Source organism: Crinia signifera, chromosome 11 (assembly GCF_055691185.1).
Source record: "Crinia signifera chromosome 11, ASM5569118v1, whole genome shotgun sequence".
Taxonomy (NCBI): domain Eukaryota; kingdom Metazoa; phylum Chordata; class Amphibia; order Anura; family Myobatrachidae; genus Crinia; species Crinia signifera.
Genome location: NC_139227.1, coordinates 79,361,447 through 79,379,636, shown reverse-complemented (window position 1 = coordinate 79,379,636; position 18,190 = coordinate 79,361,447). Strand labels below are relative to the sequence as shown.

The window sequence follows — 18,190 nt, the reverse complement described above, 5'->3', positions numbered from 1 at the left end:
ACAGTGTCACTTTATTGTGTGCCCCTTTTTATTATTGTGTGGATTTGATGTTTTATTGTTATACTTTATTGTGATTTCTGCATACCATTTGTGAATTAAATACATGTTATGCGATGATATTTCCCTATCTTTTTTCTCATATCCAATGTCACTTTTGCTGTAATTACGGAGAGAATAATCAGCATTATCACCAGAAGTGACTGGGGAATCAAGGAGAAAAGGGAAGTAATTTCCTTGTCATTTATTTGAGCGCTGGTTGAAGGATTCATTCACTTTTTACTTTCTATCGATTGTCACTTGAGGGTTAGAAGAAAACCCCCTAGAATTTATCCTTCCTAGCAGCTCATTTGTCTTTTGCGCACTGTGGTGAATACACACTCATTGTACCTAGTCACTGTTTCTTTCTTCTGTCATTCACTACTAAGCAGCAATATGTTTAAGTACAAAGAGCAGAGACGCTCTAGATTTGATAATCTCTTTAAAGATGGAGGTGAACACATAGAATTGTTAGACGAAAGTCTTGAAACCATCATGAAAAAACTGGAACAAATTCTATTGAAAGAGAATAAAACCTGGTGGGAAACAGTAACCCTAGAACGCTATAAAGCCCATCAATTAATTCCAAGGGGACTTAGAGTTCACAAAGAATCCTCTTTTAGTACTGCCTCACAGGGCTTCAAAGATGAATGGGTTAAGATTACAGATAACTGCTCTTATCAATTAATGTCACTAATTATAGACGAACGGAGGAAAGACTTAATTAAATATGATGAGGAAATTAAGGTTCTCAAAGATCTAATTACCCCTTTTGAGAGTATGGCGGACTATAAAAATTTGGAGGCCCGCATAGAAAGTAACATCAAAAAAACTGAAAAAGTATTAGTGGAAAAGAAAGTGAGAAAATTTATTCGGGACAAAAAAGAATTTATGGAAACAAGTATGGAGGGGGAAGAAAGTTTCTCAGGTTCAGAAACAGAATTTGAGGATATAGAACATGAGGTAACCTGCCCCTATAGTACCCCTAAACAGACTGAAAAGGAAAGGGGGAAAAACAGAAAAAGAGACCATACGCCAGTAAAATATCATCAAGAGGAAAGTAATAGACGCCCAAATATGCACTATAGAGTACAGTTCAGAGAAAAAACTGATAGAAGAAATGTGACAGTCCCTAAACCTAAATTGGATAGGATTAGGAAATTTGAAAATTATGAGCATTTTAAAAAGAATGATTATTTTAGCAACAATACCAGAGATAGAGAAACCCAAAATTGGAGGTACAGACAACCTTACAACAGAGATAGACACGAAGTCAATTTTAGAGATAGGTACAATAGAAATAGATACTCCCCGTTAAGAGAAATGGATTCACCTCGTTTTTTAGAGAGAGGGAATGCATCCCGCTACAGGCGATAATCCCCAATAAAACTGTACATCGGGGGAAAAGGGGAGGGAGAAAAAAGAATAACACCAAACGTTTGAAAAAACAAAGAAAAAAACAAAAACCTAAATCTAAAGAGACAACTGACCCCCCTATAAGAAATAAGGTGAAAATCTTTAATCTTAGTACACATATACTAACGAGGGAGGAAACTAACGTACTGGAGAAAGGGCTGAAATATGCCCCAACAGCTAATATAAATAAATTCCAAACTTTCGTGGATATCAACAAGTTTGTGAGGAAGATATGCTTAAAAAAGTTTTTTTGTGGTCAAAATAAAGATGCCGAAGAAGAGGTATTAGAAACCCAAAGTCATTTTAAACCAAAGTCCATTTTTTTCCCATCATATTTAAAAGGAAATTGGGTAGAAACCTTTAGCACTTTGGTGCAAGAAGATCTCAAAAAAGTGGACACAGGAGGTACCAAATATAATTTAAATATGAAAGAAAGAGAAGCTCTCAAACAGCTAAAAGATAATCAGAGTATCGTGATAAAACCCGCCGATAAAGGCGGAGGGGTGGTGGTCATGGATATCGAGAAATATGAAGCGGAAATAGGCCGCCAATTAGGAGATAAAAACACCTATCAAAAACTAAGATCAGACCCCACCAAAAGAATCATGGACAACCTTAAAATCTTTTTAGATATTTATCGTAGCAATGGCACTTTATTGGAGAAAGAGAGCAATTTCCTGTGGATAGCGGAACCAATGACCCCTGTCATCTATGTACTACCTAAAGTGCATAAGGACCCTGTGGCACCTCCGGGACGTCCCATAGTGTCAGGGATAGAATCTGTAACTTCTAATCTATCAGAATTTATAGATTACCACCTACAACCCCTGGTGCTACTTAACAGGTCCCATTTAAAAGACACCAAAGATCTTTTACAAAAATTACCCAATTTTGAATGGGGAGAAGGGTATTATTTAGTAACAGCGGATGTTAAGTCCCTTTACACAATTATTAGCCATGACCAGGGGATAGAAGCCATCACAAAAGCACTTAGAAGGAGTTCGTTGGATGTGTCTTTACAACAATTTTTAATCGAAGGAGTTGGTTTTATCCTGAATAACAATTATTTTATGTTCAAAAATGAATATTTTATACAGCGGATCGGCACCGCTATGGGCACCAGGTTCGCCCCAAGTTATGCCAATCTATTCATGGGCCAATGGGAGATTGACTATATTTGGACTGAACATCCACTTGGGGCGGGCCTGGTGTCCTGGTGCCGATACATAGATGATGTGCTGTTTTTATGGAAAGGAACTCGCTCACTTTTAGATGATTTTTGTACTTATTTAAATGCAAATGATTTTAATATAGAATTCACTTTTAATGTGAGCGGTAATTCAGTAGATTTTTTGGACATTACAATATATGAGGAAGATGGATGTCTAAAAACCAAAACTTTCAACAAGCCTACGGACTCCCAAAGCTATATAAGTTTAGAGAGTTGTCATCATAGAAACTGGCTTAATTGTATACCACAAGGTCAATTCAAAAGGTTGAAACGGAATTGTACAGATAAAAATGTATTTAATGAGCAAGCCAATACAATGGCGAAAAATTTCGTACAAAGTGGCTATAAAAAAGAGAAACTAGAGGAAGCCATTTTTAATATTGACCAAATAGACCGGTCTAATCTTTTAGTTGATAAAGTAAAGGAACCTAACAATAATGACCGTTTTAAATGGGCATTCATTACTAACTATAACACCCAGCATAAAAAAGTCGAGCAATCTTTTAAAAAGCACTGGCACCTTTTAAAAAAAGACCCTGTTATAGGCCAAGAGCTACCAGAAAGACCCAATTTTATCTACCGTAAGGCCCCAAATTTGGGAAACAAGCTCACACAGAGCATGCATCCCAATAATAACCTTAGACGAGGAATTAGGACAAGAGGTTTTCATAGATGTGGCTGCTGTAAAGCCTGTATCAATATCAAAGGGGAAAAAAAGGTAGAAAATGTCTCTATCAATGGTGTGGATCATAAAATCCAAGAGTTCGTAACGTGCAATGTAAAAAATGTCATTTATGCCATTGGTTGTACATGCAACATGTATTATATCGGAAGGACATCTCGCCCCCTAAAAACTCGCCTGGCAGAGCATATTAGAAATATTGAGAAGGGAGTGGAGACTCATTCATTACCTCTCCACTTCAAATTGCACCATGCGAGTTCTATTAAACATATAAAATCCTTTGTGGGATTAAAATACATAGAGGGAAACAATCGCAGACGGGACCTTAGCACTCAGTTAGCTAAAACTGAGATGCAGATGATTTATAATTTTAATACATTAAAACCAAATGGCATAAATACTGATTTCGAACTCAAGTGGTTTTTATGATTCTTTTATTGTATTTATTCAACTGCATTCTTTTATCCAATATTGACTGTCATATATGTTTTTTATCTATTTATTCATTAGTGCAATGTATATGGACTTTTGTGTACATGGACGATCATATTGTGGGCAAAAAACGGAACTGTGTGGGCAAAATGTGATCTGGAGTATCTCCTTATCAGGGGACCCACATATAGGTGATGTATAATCCAACACCGGAAGTCCGGTAATAAGGTTGCACCCGGGAATTCCCATAATGTAAACCCAGCTAGAAGAAGGTGGTAACGCGTCACCGGAAGTGACGCGCGCTGGGAGATCGTGGTGAGGTATTCCAGCTAAAGGACCTGTGAACTCGTCACCGGAAGTGACGCGGCGTGACTGTGGAGGACATGGAGGCGGGCGCATTAGTCCTCTGTGCCGTCTATTTGCCGCGATCGCGTCACCGGAAGTGACGCGCTATGACAATTTCCTGTACACCCAGGCCTAACTTCAAGTACACCCGGAAGTGTACTACCGATTTCGCGGCGATTTGCAGCGCCGTGATTGGCACAAAGGGGGTTTAAATAACGGACATTTATGGACACACATATACACCTTGAAAAAGGATCCAGCAGGATCCGAAACGCGTCGGTGAGGACTCTGTGCAGCTGGACCGGGAGGGAGAATTGCCTATTGACAGAGCTGTATGCTGTATGTGACCCCGGGATCCATATTTGCTTCATGCCTGTTTTGAACTGATCCATATTCTGGCAGTTCAATACCATCTGGTAACGACCTTTCCATACCTCTTGCACAGTGTCACTTTATTGTGTGCCCCTTTTTATTATTGTGTGGATTTGATGTTTTATTGTTATACTTTATTGTGATTTCTGCATACCATTTGTGAATTAAATACATGTTATGCGATGATATTTCCCTATCTTTTTTCTCATATCCAATGTCACTTTTGCTGTAATTACGGAGAGAATAATCAGCATTATCACCAGAAGTGACTGGGGAATCAAGGAGAAAAGGGAAGTAATTTCCTTGTCATTTATTTGAGCGCTGGTTGAAGGATTCATTCACTTTTTACTTTCTATCGATTGTCACTTGAGGGTTAGAAGAAAACCCCCTAGAATTTATCCTTCCTAGCAGCTCATTTGTCTTTTGCGCACTGTGGTGAATACACACTCATTGTACCTAGTCACTGTTTCTTTCTTCTGTCATTCACTACTAAGCAGCAATATGTTTAAGTACAAAGAGCAGAGACGCTCTAGATTTGATAATCTCTTTAAAGATGGAGGTGAACACATAGAATTGTTAGACGAAAGTCTTGAAACCATCATGAAAAAACTGGAACAAATTCTATTGAAAGAGAATAAAACCTGGTGGGAAACAGTAACCCTAGAACGCTATAAAGCCCATCAATTAATTCCAAGGGGACTTAGAGTTCACAAAGAATCCTCTTTTAGTACTGCCTCACAGGGCTTCAAAGATGAATGGGTTAAGATTACAGATAACTGCTCTTATCAATTAATGTCACTAATTATAGACGAACGGAGGAAAGACTTAATTAAATATGATGAGGAAATTAAGGTTCTCAAAGATCTAATTACCCCTTTTGAGAGTATGGCGGACTATAAAAATTTGGAGGCCCGCATAGAAAGTAACATCAAAAAAACTGAAAAAGTATTAGTGGAAAAGAAAGTGAGAAAATTTATTCGGGACAAAAAAGAATTTATGGAAACAAGTATGGAGGGGGAAGAAAGTTTCTCAGGTTCAGAAACAGAATTTGAGGATATAGAACATGAGGTAACCTGCCCCTATAGTACCCCTAAACAGACTGAAAAGGAAAGGGGGAAAAACAGAAAAAGAGACCATACGCCAGTAAAATATCATCAAGAGGAAAGTAATAGACGCCCAAATATGCACTATAGAGTACAGTTCAGAGAAAAAACTGATAGAAGAAATGTGACAGTCCCTAAACCTAAATTGGATAGGATTAGGAAATTTGAAAATTATGAGCATTTTAAAAAGAATGATTATTTTAGCAACAATACCAGAGATAGAGAAACCCAAAATTGGAGGTACAGACAACCTTACAACAGAGATAGACACAAAGTCAATTTTAGAGATAGGTACAATAGAAATAGATACTCCCCGTTAAGAGAAATGGATTCACCTCGTTTTTTAGAGAGAGGGAATGCATCCCGCTACAGGCGATAATCCCCAATAAAACTGTACATCGGGGGAAAAGGGGAGGGAGAAAAAAGAATAACACCAAACGTTTGAAAAAACAAAGAAAAAAACAAAAACCTAAATCTAAAGAGACAACTGACCCCCCTATAAGAAATAAGGTGAAAATCTTTAATCTTAGTACACATATACTAACGAGGGAGGAAACTAACGTACTGGAGAAAGGGCTGAAATATGCCCCAACAGCTAATATAAATAAATTCCAAACTTTCGTGGATATCAACAAGTTTGTGAGGAAGATATGCTTAAAAAAGTTTTTTTGTGGTCAAAATAAAGATGCCGAAGAAGAGGTATTAGAAACCCAAAGTCATTTTAAACCAAAGTCCATTTTTTTCCCATCATATTTAAAAGGAAATTGGGTAGAAACCTTTAGCACTTTGGTGCAAGAAGATCTCAAAAAAGTGGACACAGGAGGTACCAAATATAATTTAAATATGAAAGAAAGAGAAGCTCTCAAACAGCTAAAAGATAATCAGAGTATCGTGATAAAACCCGCCGATAAAGGCGGAGGGGTGGTGGTCATGGATATCGAGAAATATGAAGCGGAAATAGGCCGCCAATTAGGAGATAAAAACACCTATCAAAAACTAAGATCAGACCCCACCAAAAGAATCATGGACAACCTTAAAATCTTTTTAGATATTTATCGTAGCAATGGCACTTTATTGGAGAAAGAGAGCAATTTCCTGTGGATAGCGGAACCAATGACCCCTGTCATCTATGTACTACCTAAAGTGCATAAGGACCCTGTGGCACCTCCGGGACGTCCCATAGTGTCAGGGATAGAATCTGTAACTTCTAATCTATCAGAATTTATAGATTACCACCTACAACCCCTGGTGCTACTTAACAGGTCCCATTTAAAAGACACCAAAGATCTTTTACAAAAATTACCCAATTTTGAATGGGAAGAAGGGTATTATTTAGTAACAGCGGATGTTAAGTCCCTTTACACAATTATTAGCCATGACCAGGGGATAGAAGCCATCACAAAAGCACTTAGAAGGAGTTCGTTGGATGTGTCTTTACAACAATTTTTAATCGAAGGAGTTGGTTTTATCCTGAATAACAATTATTTTATGTTCAAAAATGAATATTTTATACAGCGGATCGGCACCGCTATGGGCACCAGGTTCGCCCCAAGTTATGCCAATCTATTCATGGGCCAATGGGAGATTGACTATATTTGGACTGAACATCCACTTGGGGCGGGCCTGGTGTCCTGGTGCCGATACATAGATGATGTGCTGTTTTTATGGAAAGGAACTCGCTCACTTTTAGATGATTTTTGTACTTATTTAAATGCAAATGATTTTAATATAGAATTCACTTTTAATGTGAGCGGTAATTCAGTAGATTTTTTGGACATTACAATATATGAGGAAGATGGATGTCTAAAAACCAAAACTTTCAACAAGCCTACGGACTCCCAAAGCTATATAAGTTTAGAGAGTTGTCATCATAGAAACTGGCTTAATTGTATACCACAAGGTCAATTCAAAAGGTTGAAACGGAATTGTACAGATAAAAATGTATTTAATGAGCAAGCCAATACAATGGCGAAAAATTTCGTACAAAGTGGCTATAAAAAAGAGAAACTAGAGGAAGCCATTTTTAATATTGACCAAATAGACCGGTCTAATCTTTTAGTTGATAAAGTAAAGGAACCTAACAATAATGACCGTTTTAAATGGGCATTCATTACTAACTATAACACCCAGCATAAAAAAGTCGAGCAATCTTTTAAAAAGCACTGGCACCTTTTAAAAAAAGACCCTGTTATAGGCCAAGAGCTACCAGAAAGACCCAATTTTATCTACCGTAAGGCCCCAAATTTGGGAAACAAGCTCACACAGAGCATGCATCCCAATAATAACCTTAGACGAGGAATTAGGACAAGAGGTTTTCATAGATGTGGCTGCTGTAAAGCCTGTATCAATATCAAAGGGGAAAAAAAGGTAGAAAATGTCTCTATCAATGGTGTGGATCATAAAATCCAAGAGTTCGTAACGTGCAATGTAAAAAATGTCATTTATGCCATTGGTTGTACATGCAACATGTATTATATCGGAAGGACATCTCGCCCCCTAAAAACTCGCCTGGCAGAGCATATTAGAAATATTGAGAAGGGAGTGGAGACTCATTCATTACCTCTCCACTTCAAATTGCACCATGCGAGTTCTATTAAACATATAAAATCCTTTGTGGGATTAAAATACATAGAGGGAAACAATCGCAGACGGGACCTTAGCACTCAGTTAGCTAAAACTGAGATGCAGATGATTTATAATTTTAATACATTAAAACCAAATGGCATAAATACTGATTTCGAACTCAAGTGGTTTTTATGATTCTTTTATTGTATTTATTCAACTGCATTCTTTTATCCAATATTGACTGTCATATATGTTTTTTATCTATTTATTCATTAGTGCAATGTATATGGACTTTTGTGTACATGGACGATCATATTGTGGGCAAAAAACGGAACTGTGTGGGCAAAATGTGATCTGGAGTATCTCCTTATCAGGGGACCCACATATAGGTGATGTATAATCCAACACCGGAAGTCCGGTAATAAGGTTGCACCCGGGAATTCCCATAATGTAAACCCAGCTAGAAGAAGGTGGTAACGCGTCACCGGAAGTGACGCGCGCTGGGAGATCGTGGTGAGGTATTCCAGCTAAAGGACCTGTGAACTCGTCACCGGAAGTGACGCGGCGTGACTGTGGAGGACATGGAGGCGGGCGCATTAGTCCTCTGTGCCGTCTATTTGCCGCGATCGCGTCACCGGAAGTGACGCGCTATGACAATTTCCTGTACACCCAGGCCTAACTTCAAGTACACCCGGAAGTGTACTACCGATTTCGCGGCGATTTGCAGCGCCGTGATTGGCACAAAGGGGGTTTAAAAAACGGACATTTATGGACACACATATACACCTTGAAAAAGGATCCAGCAGGATCCGAAACGCGTCGGTGAGGACTCTGTGCAGCTGGACCGGGAGGGAGAATTGCCTATTGACAGAGCTGTATGCTGTATGTGACCCCGGGATCCATATTTGCTTCATGCCTGTTTTGAACTGATCCATATTCTGGCAGTTCAATACCATCTGGTAACGACCTTTCCATACCTCTTGCACAGTGTCACTTTATTGTGTGCCCCTTTTTATTATTGTGTGGATTTGATGTTTTATTGTTATACTTTATTGTGATTTCTGCATACCATTTGTGAATTAAATACATGTTATGCGATGATATTTCCCTATCTTTTTTCTCATATCCAATGTCACTTTTGCTGTAATTACGGAGAGAATAATCAGCATTATCACCAGAAGTGACTGGGGAATCAAGGAGAAAAGGGAAGTAATTTCCTTGTCATTTATTTGAGCGCTGGTTGAAGGATTCATTCACTTTTTACTTTCTACCAGCATGAGAGCTCATGTTGAGCACAGCACATGCTTCTTTAGAGTTTTCGAGTTTTTTTGAGTTTTTTCACTCATTTTCCATTAAAATTTTGGGGACATGACCTAATCGTGTGAGGTGGCCACAAGGAGGCCCTGGGCATGGGGTCTCCTTGACTCAATGGACTATGGATAGGATGATCATACAATAAGCCCCCATTAAATGGACCAAATGAGGACTGTGTTCTTTTGGTTGGAGATCTGACCAGTGGCCTGGAGGTGATATAGTTAGTTGCCTTGATAATTAGGGAGGTGCACCGCCCACCTTTCGCGTTTCCTACCTAACCGTACATGTAGAGTTAAGCATCCACTAAGGCCCCTATCTGGCTTGATTGTGTGATTATTATTATTAATTAACTTAATGTGATTGCTCAATGTTGTGATTATTATAATTTATTACCAGTCGTTTCTTAAATCATTGCCTAATGGGTGGAGGGAAGGGGGGTAATCAATTACTAGGTGGCAGATGGAAGAGTTCCTCCACCTCTCTAGGACCACTTTTACCCCTGGGTTTGAGATGTATAGTTTTTCAGAAACCAGGGGCTTCCTACCTAACCGTACATGTACAGTTAAGCATCCAATAAGACCCCTATCTGGCTTGATTGTGTTTACCATGTGCAGCCATGGAGCAGTGGGCGTTTCGTGCAGCACCGAGTTTGTCTACAATTGTGTAACTGTTTTGATCAGTTTAATATCCTATGAGACCCCTATCTTGCTTGATTGTGTGATTATTATTATTAACTAGGTGATTCATCGCACCCTACGGGCGCTCTTCACACCGTCGTAAGGGGCTGCGCCCCCTTAATTTGTGAACATTTGTATATGAGAAATATGGTTAGAATTGTATGTAAGATGGCCTGTATTGCAACTTGAGTTATAGGTGAGATGTGTTAAATAGAGAGCATATGATGTGGAAGGGGGTGTGTATTGTTTTGTTTAATTAAAAAGCGGTTACAGAGTAAGATGTACATTGATAGTGTGGAGGGTACAGTGACATTTGTGGGTGGGGGGGGACTGTGTGTGCATGTTGTTTAGGTGTGTGTGTGCAATAGTATAGTAGGGTGTTTCTGAGTCAGCGGCTCCCCACTGGCAGAGGTCACGACACAGGAAGACAGGAGGCTGGGTAGTGATAGGGGTGTGTGGGCATAAGGGGGACTAAAGAGGAGGGTGGGAGATACTGTGCAGCTTCTGCCAGTGGGTGAGGGTCCAGCGTGGCAGTACAGGAGTACAGGATGGTGGCCCTTAGTCAGTGTCTCCTCCTACTGGGTGGGAGTTCGGGTGCATGAGAGCAGGAGGCTGGGCTATGAGGCATGATAGGGGCATGTGGGCAAAACAGCGTCAGCGACTCCCCAGTGGTGGAAGTTACGGTTCAGGAGAGCAGGAAGCTGGGTAGTGATAGGGGTGTGTGAGTATACGGGGGACTAAAGAGGGGCTTAGGGGTGCAGTGAATTGCGCGGGGGGTGCCGTGAATCAAGGGAGGGAGGGGGCGCAGGTGTCGGCGAATCGCGGGAGAGGGCGGGGGCGTGAATTGCGCGAGGGGGGGTTGCGAATCGCGGGAGGGGGGTGCACGGGGGGTCCGTGAATTGCGGGAGGGGGGGGGCACGGGGCGCAATGAATCACCTAGTTGGTTATATATTCTTGTAGAAGGATGGTAGGATGTTGCTGTCATTCAGAATGCATTTACATAAACAGTAATAGTAGCAGTAAAAGATCTGACTTAAAACACCTACAGTAAAACAGAACAGGTGTTATATATTATACAAAGAATTGGTTGATGATGTGTAGGTTGACCTGCACATAGTTCATAGTTGTCACTGGAAAAAAATTGCTACACGAAAAAATCAACACAGAAAGTTCAACACATGTAAATGTTGACATAAGTGTGGCACTTCATCGGTGTCCATGTCGACACATGAGAATGAATATGAAAACATTGAAAAAAAGAAAAATAAATCTTCAAAAACTCATGTCAACCTTTTTCATTGTCGACCATAGCCGTGCATGTGCCATTTAATCCTGGGGTTGCCGTGAATCGCGCGCGGGGGTGGGGGGGGGAGGGAGGAGGTGAGGGGTGTCCGCGAATCACGGGAGGAGGGGTCGTGGGTGGATGCCGTGAATTGCGGGAGGGGGGGTCGCGGGCAGGGCCGCCAAGAGAAATCCTGGGCCCCGGTACAACAACTTCCTGGGGCCCCACGGACAAAACTCCCCGCGGACCCATTGTTACACCACTGCTTACAAGGTGGATACAGGGACAAAGATTTACACCATAATGCCTATTACACATATCACACACTCATTACATATTATACCACATGCCATAATGCTCATTACACGTTATGCCACACACCGTAGTGGGAAGTACACATTATGCCATACACCGTAATACCTATTTCATATTTTACCACATGCTATTATGCCCATTACATGTTATTCCACACACCGTAATGCTCCTTGCATATTAGGGGGTTAGCATTCTCGTTGCCATGGGATTAACCTGCTCTGCAAGGGGATCACATTCTCTGCCAGGGGTTAACATGCTTTTTGGCATGGGATTAACCTGCTCTGCCAGGAGGTACATGCTCTGCCAGGGGTTAACATGCTCGTTGCCATGGATTAACATGCTCTGCCATGGGCTACATGCTTTGCCAGGGGTTAACATGCTCGTTGTTATAGAGTTACAGTACATTCTCTGCCAGGGGTTACATGCTGACTTCCAGAGTTGGATCTCAGCCCCAGCAGCATGCAGGGAGGCAGCAGACACAGAGCAACCAGCCACCCACCTTCCATCTTGGAACACAGTGACCTGGACATCGGTGGCACCTGCTGCTGCTGGTGGCGGCTGGGATAGGAATGTGGGGAGTAGGGTGGGCTGCGATTCTGCGGAGTGGGTGGTGCTACCATGGAAGGTGGCCTGTCTCTGACCCAGTTCCTCCCAGCACCCAGGGACTACCTACCCTAAGTATCCTCCTGTCGCGGAGCCACGGTAAACTCCTGTCACATGGCTGGCTCTCAGCAGGCCCTGGAGTGCCTCAAAAGGACCTCTGTGATGCTGCTGCCCCCATGCAGGCCCACATCTGCCCACATCCGCAATCCCAATGCCGCCGCTGAACAGCTGACTCCGGCACACTCAGACCCACCAAATAAAAAAAGAACTGTGTGTCCAGACCAGGGCCCCACTGACAGGCCCGGGCCCGGGTAAAGTGTACCTGCTCCCCCCCCCCTCTCGGCACCCCTGGTCGCGGGGGGGGGTGTGGGTGCCGCGAATCGTGGGAGGGGGGGCGCAGTGGGTTGCAGTGAATTGCGGTAGGGTGGGTCGCTGGGGCGGGGGGTTGTCGCAATGACAGGAGGGGGGGGTCAGGGGTGGGGAATCGCGGTTGGGGGGGTCGTGGGGGGCACCGTGAACCTCGCGAGGGGGGCCCAGGGGGTTGGCGCGAATCGTGGGAGGGGGGGTCGCGGGGTGCCGCGAATCGCAGGAGGGGGGGGGTGTCACGGGGTGGGCCCGCGAATCGCGGGAGTCACCGGGGGTGCCGCGAATTGCGGGGGGTGTGCTGCAAATCGCGGGAGGGGGGTTTCGGGGGGGTGCCGCGAATCGCCACAAGAAAGGTCAACACATGTATTTGTTGACATAAGTGTGGCATTTCATTGGTGTCCATGTCGACACATGAGAATGAATATGAAAACATTGAAAAAGTGAAAAATAAATCTTGTCAACCTTTTTCATTGTCGACCATAGCCATGTCAGTGTATTGCATGTGCTATTTAATCGTGGGGATGCCGTGAATTGCGGGAGGGGGGGTCACGGGGGTGTGTGGGTTCCGTGAATCGTGGGAGGGGGGGGGCGAGGGGTGTTGCAGTGAATCGCGGGAGGGTGGGTCTCGGGGGCGGGTGGTTGCCGCAATGACAGTAGGGGGGTCAGGGGTGGGGAATCGCGGTTGGGGGGTCGTGGGGGGCACCGTGAACCTCGTGAGGGGGGGCCCAGGGGGTTGGCGCGAATCGTGGGAGGGGGGTCGCGTGGTGCCGCGAATCGCAGGAGGGGTGTCACGGGGTGGGGCCGCGAATCGCGGGAGTCACCGGGGGTGCCGCGAATTGCGGGGGGTGTGCTGCAAATCGCGGAAGAGGGGTTGCGGGGGGTGCCGCGAATCGCCACAAGAAAAAATCAACACAGAAAGGTCAACACATGTGATACCCCTTTCACACAGAAAAATCCCAAAAACCCAGGTATTTCCCGGATACAAAAACCCGGGTACAACTAGACAGCAAGGGGCTGACCCCCTTTCACACAGGAGCAAAAACCCGGGTATTTTCCGTGTCGACCCCTTTCACACAGAAGCCGGATTTTTCCTGCAAAACTCTGTGTGTCATAAGAAAAGGACAGTTTTAAAGGCACACAGAGATGAGATCATGAAAAGTGGGTGGTGACTGCTCACTGCATTGCATTAAACATGGCTGACAAGTTGCAGAACACCCTCTCTATTAACCTAAATACTATGACACAGTAGAAGTACAAGGACACATTGGTTGTATGTTTGAAAGAACTTGTTTTATTTTTCACAAAACATGTTTTATGCAGTTCACTTTAAATATAAAATGTTTTCAAATATAAATCTTTAGTGGTCATAAATACCCTTTCAACACTGAAACAACATTGAACTATTGCAACACGAGGTAGAATATGTATTTAGCATAGGTCTACTATCAGTGGTGGGTGAATAGGTTGTGCTGCCATCCAAGCTGATATTGTATAGGGGAGACACACACCTAGTCTGACTGTCCAGCAGCCACACCTTTTCATCCGGCACTGTATATATAAATAAACACTTGTATTTGCAATTTTTGGTACCTGTAGGGCACAGGTCTTCAACCTGTGGCCCTTCAGATGTTGTGGAACTACATGTCCCCGCATGCCCTGAGTTTTTTTGCCATCCTACTATAGGAAAAAATGTGGCAATGTATGGTGGGACATGTAGTTTCACAACATCTGGAGGGCCACAGGTTGAAGACCTGTGCTGTAGGGCAATTCGAAACACTCTGGCTCCTGCCGGGCAGTGAAAACCCGCACGGCCAGGAATCTGTGCCACACACAGCAGTTTACAATGATGGGATCCGGCTGAAACCAGGCGGCCTGGGTGAATGGCCACATCTGTGCCCATTATTAACTACGGTGTGTGGCACGGCTTCCTGGCCGTGCGGGGTTTCGCCATCCGACAGGAGTCGGAGTGTGTGAAATAGCCCTTAGTACACCCCAAAAAAATATAAATATATAAATATAAGCCCCAAACAGGGAATTTTTTTATTGCCTTAAAGATAAAGAAGAAGGCATACTGTGTACACATTATAGATTATGTTCAGTCACATATCTAGAGTATACTCTATTTGTACACATTTAAATAAAAAAAAAAGTTTGAGAACTTTGATTCAGCTCCAAACTGAAGAACCAAATGAGCTTTTTTGAGGCTCATAAACTAAAGAACCATAATACTCTACTGTGTACATCAAAATGGAACACAGCATTTAACGGGCCTTGTAAGTGCCACTTTTTAAGCAAGAAAAATTGAACGAGCCCAGAAAAAATATAAAAAGAACAACCATATAGCAACATTACTACAAATGCCTGTAGGCAGTGCTGATTACAGTGCTAACAGGAGTGTTATGATTACTGGCATTCACTGAATCATCAGCATAATTTTTCACATTGCCATATTGCCTACTATATCCTGTGCCATTGACAGTATCATGCACTGTCTCCTGTGGACTGGTATTGGCATGTGGCCTACTTGGCTGTGTGGCATGTGAAAAATTATTGCCCATGTTTTCAGTATAACTACGCCCTTGGCCCTGCACAGTAGTTTGGCTTGAATTTGAAGGCATAAATGTATGGCCTCTGTGTGGAGGATTACAATAATCACCCTCAGCGTACGGACTACACAGCTTGTAAGGCTGCGGATTCTGTAATGTAGACACCATATTGGTAAGGAAGGTCATCTGTGCATCTCGATTTTCACGCGCTATGCGTTCGTGCAGACCCACCAACTGTGTGAGAAAGGAATCTTGCAACTGTCTCTCGTTGTCAAAGAAGCGCTGCAGTCGGGCATCCTCTTGAGTTTGAAATTCAAGATCGGACTCTCGGAGATGATCTACCAGGATTCTTGACATTGAGCGCGTAGCAAGCTCCATCTTTGACGTTTTTTTCTTCCTTGCAGGTACATCAAATACTAAAAATAAAGGAAAAATCATTACAATCCAATAGCGGCATGCCAGTGTATATATATATATATATATATATATATATATATATATATATATATAGATAGAGAGAGAGAGAGACTACTACTACTGGTTCCCACAATACCCCTCTCCAGGGCACACCACACGTGTGCTGTAGTAGTGGGTGCGGGGTTGTTACCTGTGTTACAGTGGGACTACAGGTCCCAGCAAGCCTGCAACACATGCTGATACTTGGAAGAACCACAGGTACCAGCATGTGGGGCATTAAAGGCCTGCTGATACCTATAGCCCCCTGTACATCTATTAAAATAGATACACAAACAATACTTGAAAAACTTACTGTTACGACGCAACGTTGGGGTCTCAGTCTGTGCAGGAGTGGGTGTCCCAGATGGAGTAATGGTGCTGGCTCCACTGTCCTCAACCTCAGCCTCTAATGGATCAATTGTGTCCTCCATGGCAGCAATAGGATCAGGGATGCTGTTGTCTATGCTGTCTTCCAACTCCATTATAGGTGGGCAAGATGGGCTGCATTCTGGAGTTATGCTCCGTGATGAAGCTGCACTGGATGATGATATGGCAACAGGGTTCACCAGGGCAGAATTGCCAAAGACCTCGTTACATTGGTCGAAGTAAACCCATTCCATCCTCCCAGCACCACTTTTCCTCCTGTTGTTGTCACAAACTTTGTTGTAGTACCTGCGCAGAGCTTTTAGTTTGTTGACCACCTGCTGCTGGGTACGCACAATGCCCCTTGAAGTGAGGACCTTGGCAATATTGGTGTAGACTACAGCGTCCTTCACTGTGCCAGTAATCTGTTTGCGGATTTCTTCCTCCCCTCTGACATTGAGCAGCTCACGGATCTCCTCATCTTTCCAGTGTGCCATGGCCATTTACTGCTGCGCTGCACGCCTCTGCCACGTGCGCTCAGCCAATCAGGGAACCTGTAAAGATCAGCCAATCACGCAGCGCCATGCTGCACAGCCAATCAGCATGATTTTTCAATAGTCGGGAGAAAAACACGGGTCGGAGCCTTTCACACAGCCGCAAACACGTGTCTGACACGGGAAAAACCCAGGTAAATACCTGGGTCGAAGTCCCGGAACTTTAGACCCGTGTTGACCCTTTCAGACAGAAGAAAAACCCGTGTCGACACGGCAAGAGCAGGGAAATTACCGGGTATTTTTTTCTGTCTGAAAGGGGTATAAATGTTGACATAAGTGTGGCACTTCATTGGTGTCCATGTCGACACATGAGAATGAATATGAAAACATTGAAAAAGTGAAAAATAAATCTTGTCAACCTTTTTCATTGTCGACCATAGCCATGTCAGTGTTTTGCATATGCCATTTAATCGTGGGGATGCCATGAATGGGGGGGAGGGAGGGAGGTGCATACCCAACATGACCCTCTCCAGGAGGGACACATTGCTCTGTTTCTGGACTTTCTTCTTAATTTATGGATTACCATCACCTGTGCTTAAACACCTTTCTTATCAATTACCCTGTTTAAAACAGGTGATGACAATCCTAAATTAAGATGGAAGTCCACAAACAGAGCATTCTGTCCCTCCTGGAGAGGGTCATGTTGGGAGGTATGTGGGGCGCTCACCTGGTGTGTCTGGTGAGTAGCTGTGTCTTTGCTGGGTAACATGGGGAGGCAGAGGGTGTCTGGCACTGTGCATACCTCCCAACATGACCTATGCCAGGAGGGACACAATGCTCTGCCATTGGACTTTCTTCCTAATGTATGATTACCTCCATCTGTGTTGAACAGGTTAATTGATAGGAAAGGTGCTTCAACACAGGTGATGGCAATCATACATTAAAAGGAAAGTGCAGGAGCAGAGCATTGTGTCCCTCCTATGACTGTGGGCTCACTGGGCTGGTTCTCTGTCATGTGAGTCAGAGGCTCCATCCAGCGTTACAGCTTCAGACACACTTTGAGTGACAGATGTAGCCAAATATATAAGAGATTAATTTAATCTGATTGCTCAATTTTGTGATTATTATAATTTATACCAGTTGTCTCTTAAATCATTGCCTAATGGGTAAAGGGGAGGGGGGTAATCAATTACTAGGTGGCAGATGGAAAAGAGTTCCCCCACCTCTCTAGGACCACTTTTACCCCTGGGTTGGAGCTGTATACCAGTTCTTAGGGGTGGCTTCCTTTCTAATTGTATCTGGCTTGATCGTGTTTAAGATGTGCAGCCGAGGGGCAGTGTGCTATTTGTGCAGCAATCAATTAATCTCAGCAATAGGATTGGTCAGCTCTGTGATTGATTATAATTTAAATTTATTACCACTGTCAAGAAGAATGCAAACAGTTGTATACATTGAAAGACAAGTCCAGTTACCCCATGAATGACTGTAGGCAGTGGGATTAATGAATGGTGATGCAAGAGGGAATTGTCCTTGGGCCCTCCCACCCACCCTTATGTTGCAAAAATAGGACATGCACACTTTAACAAACCAAA

General features: G+C 43.2%; 1 protein-coding gene across 1 annotated transcript; it reads right to left on the bottom strand.

Annotated features, from left to right (window-relative positions):
- Positions 1-14,312: 14,312 nt before the first annotated feature.
- On the bottom strand, positions 14,313-16,886 carry LOC146046074 (uncharacterized). The gene is made up of 2 exons (XM_083165250.1): positions 16,055-16,886; positions 14,313-15,701 (listed from the first exon to the last, which is right to left on the bottom strand). The coding sequence occupies exons 1-2, from the start codon at positions 16,605-16,607 to the stop codon at positions 15,091-15,093; spliced, it is 1,164 nt and encodes a 387-aa protein (XP_083021376.1). The 5' UTR covers positions 16,608-16,886; the 3' UTR covers positions 14,313-15,090.
- Positions 16,887-18,190: the final 1,304 nt, after the last annotated feature.

Coding starts and splice junctions, on each gene's coding strand:
- LOC146046074 (XM_083165250.1), bottom strand. CDS start 16,607: ATGGCCATGGCACACTGGAAAGATGAGGAGATCCGTGAGCTGCTCAAT. Junction 15,702..16,054: donor CCCAACGTTGCGTCGTAACA/GTAAGTTTTTCA, acceptor CTTTATTTTTAG/TATTTGATGTACCTGCAAGG.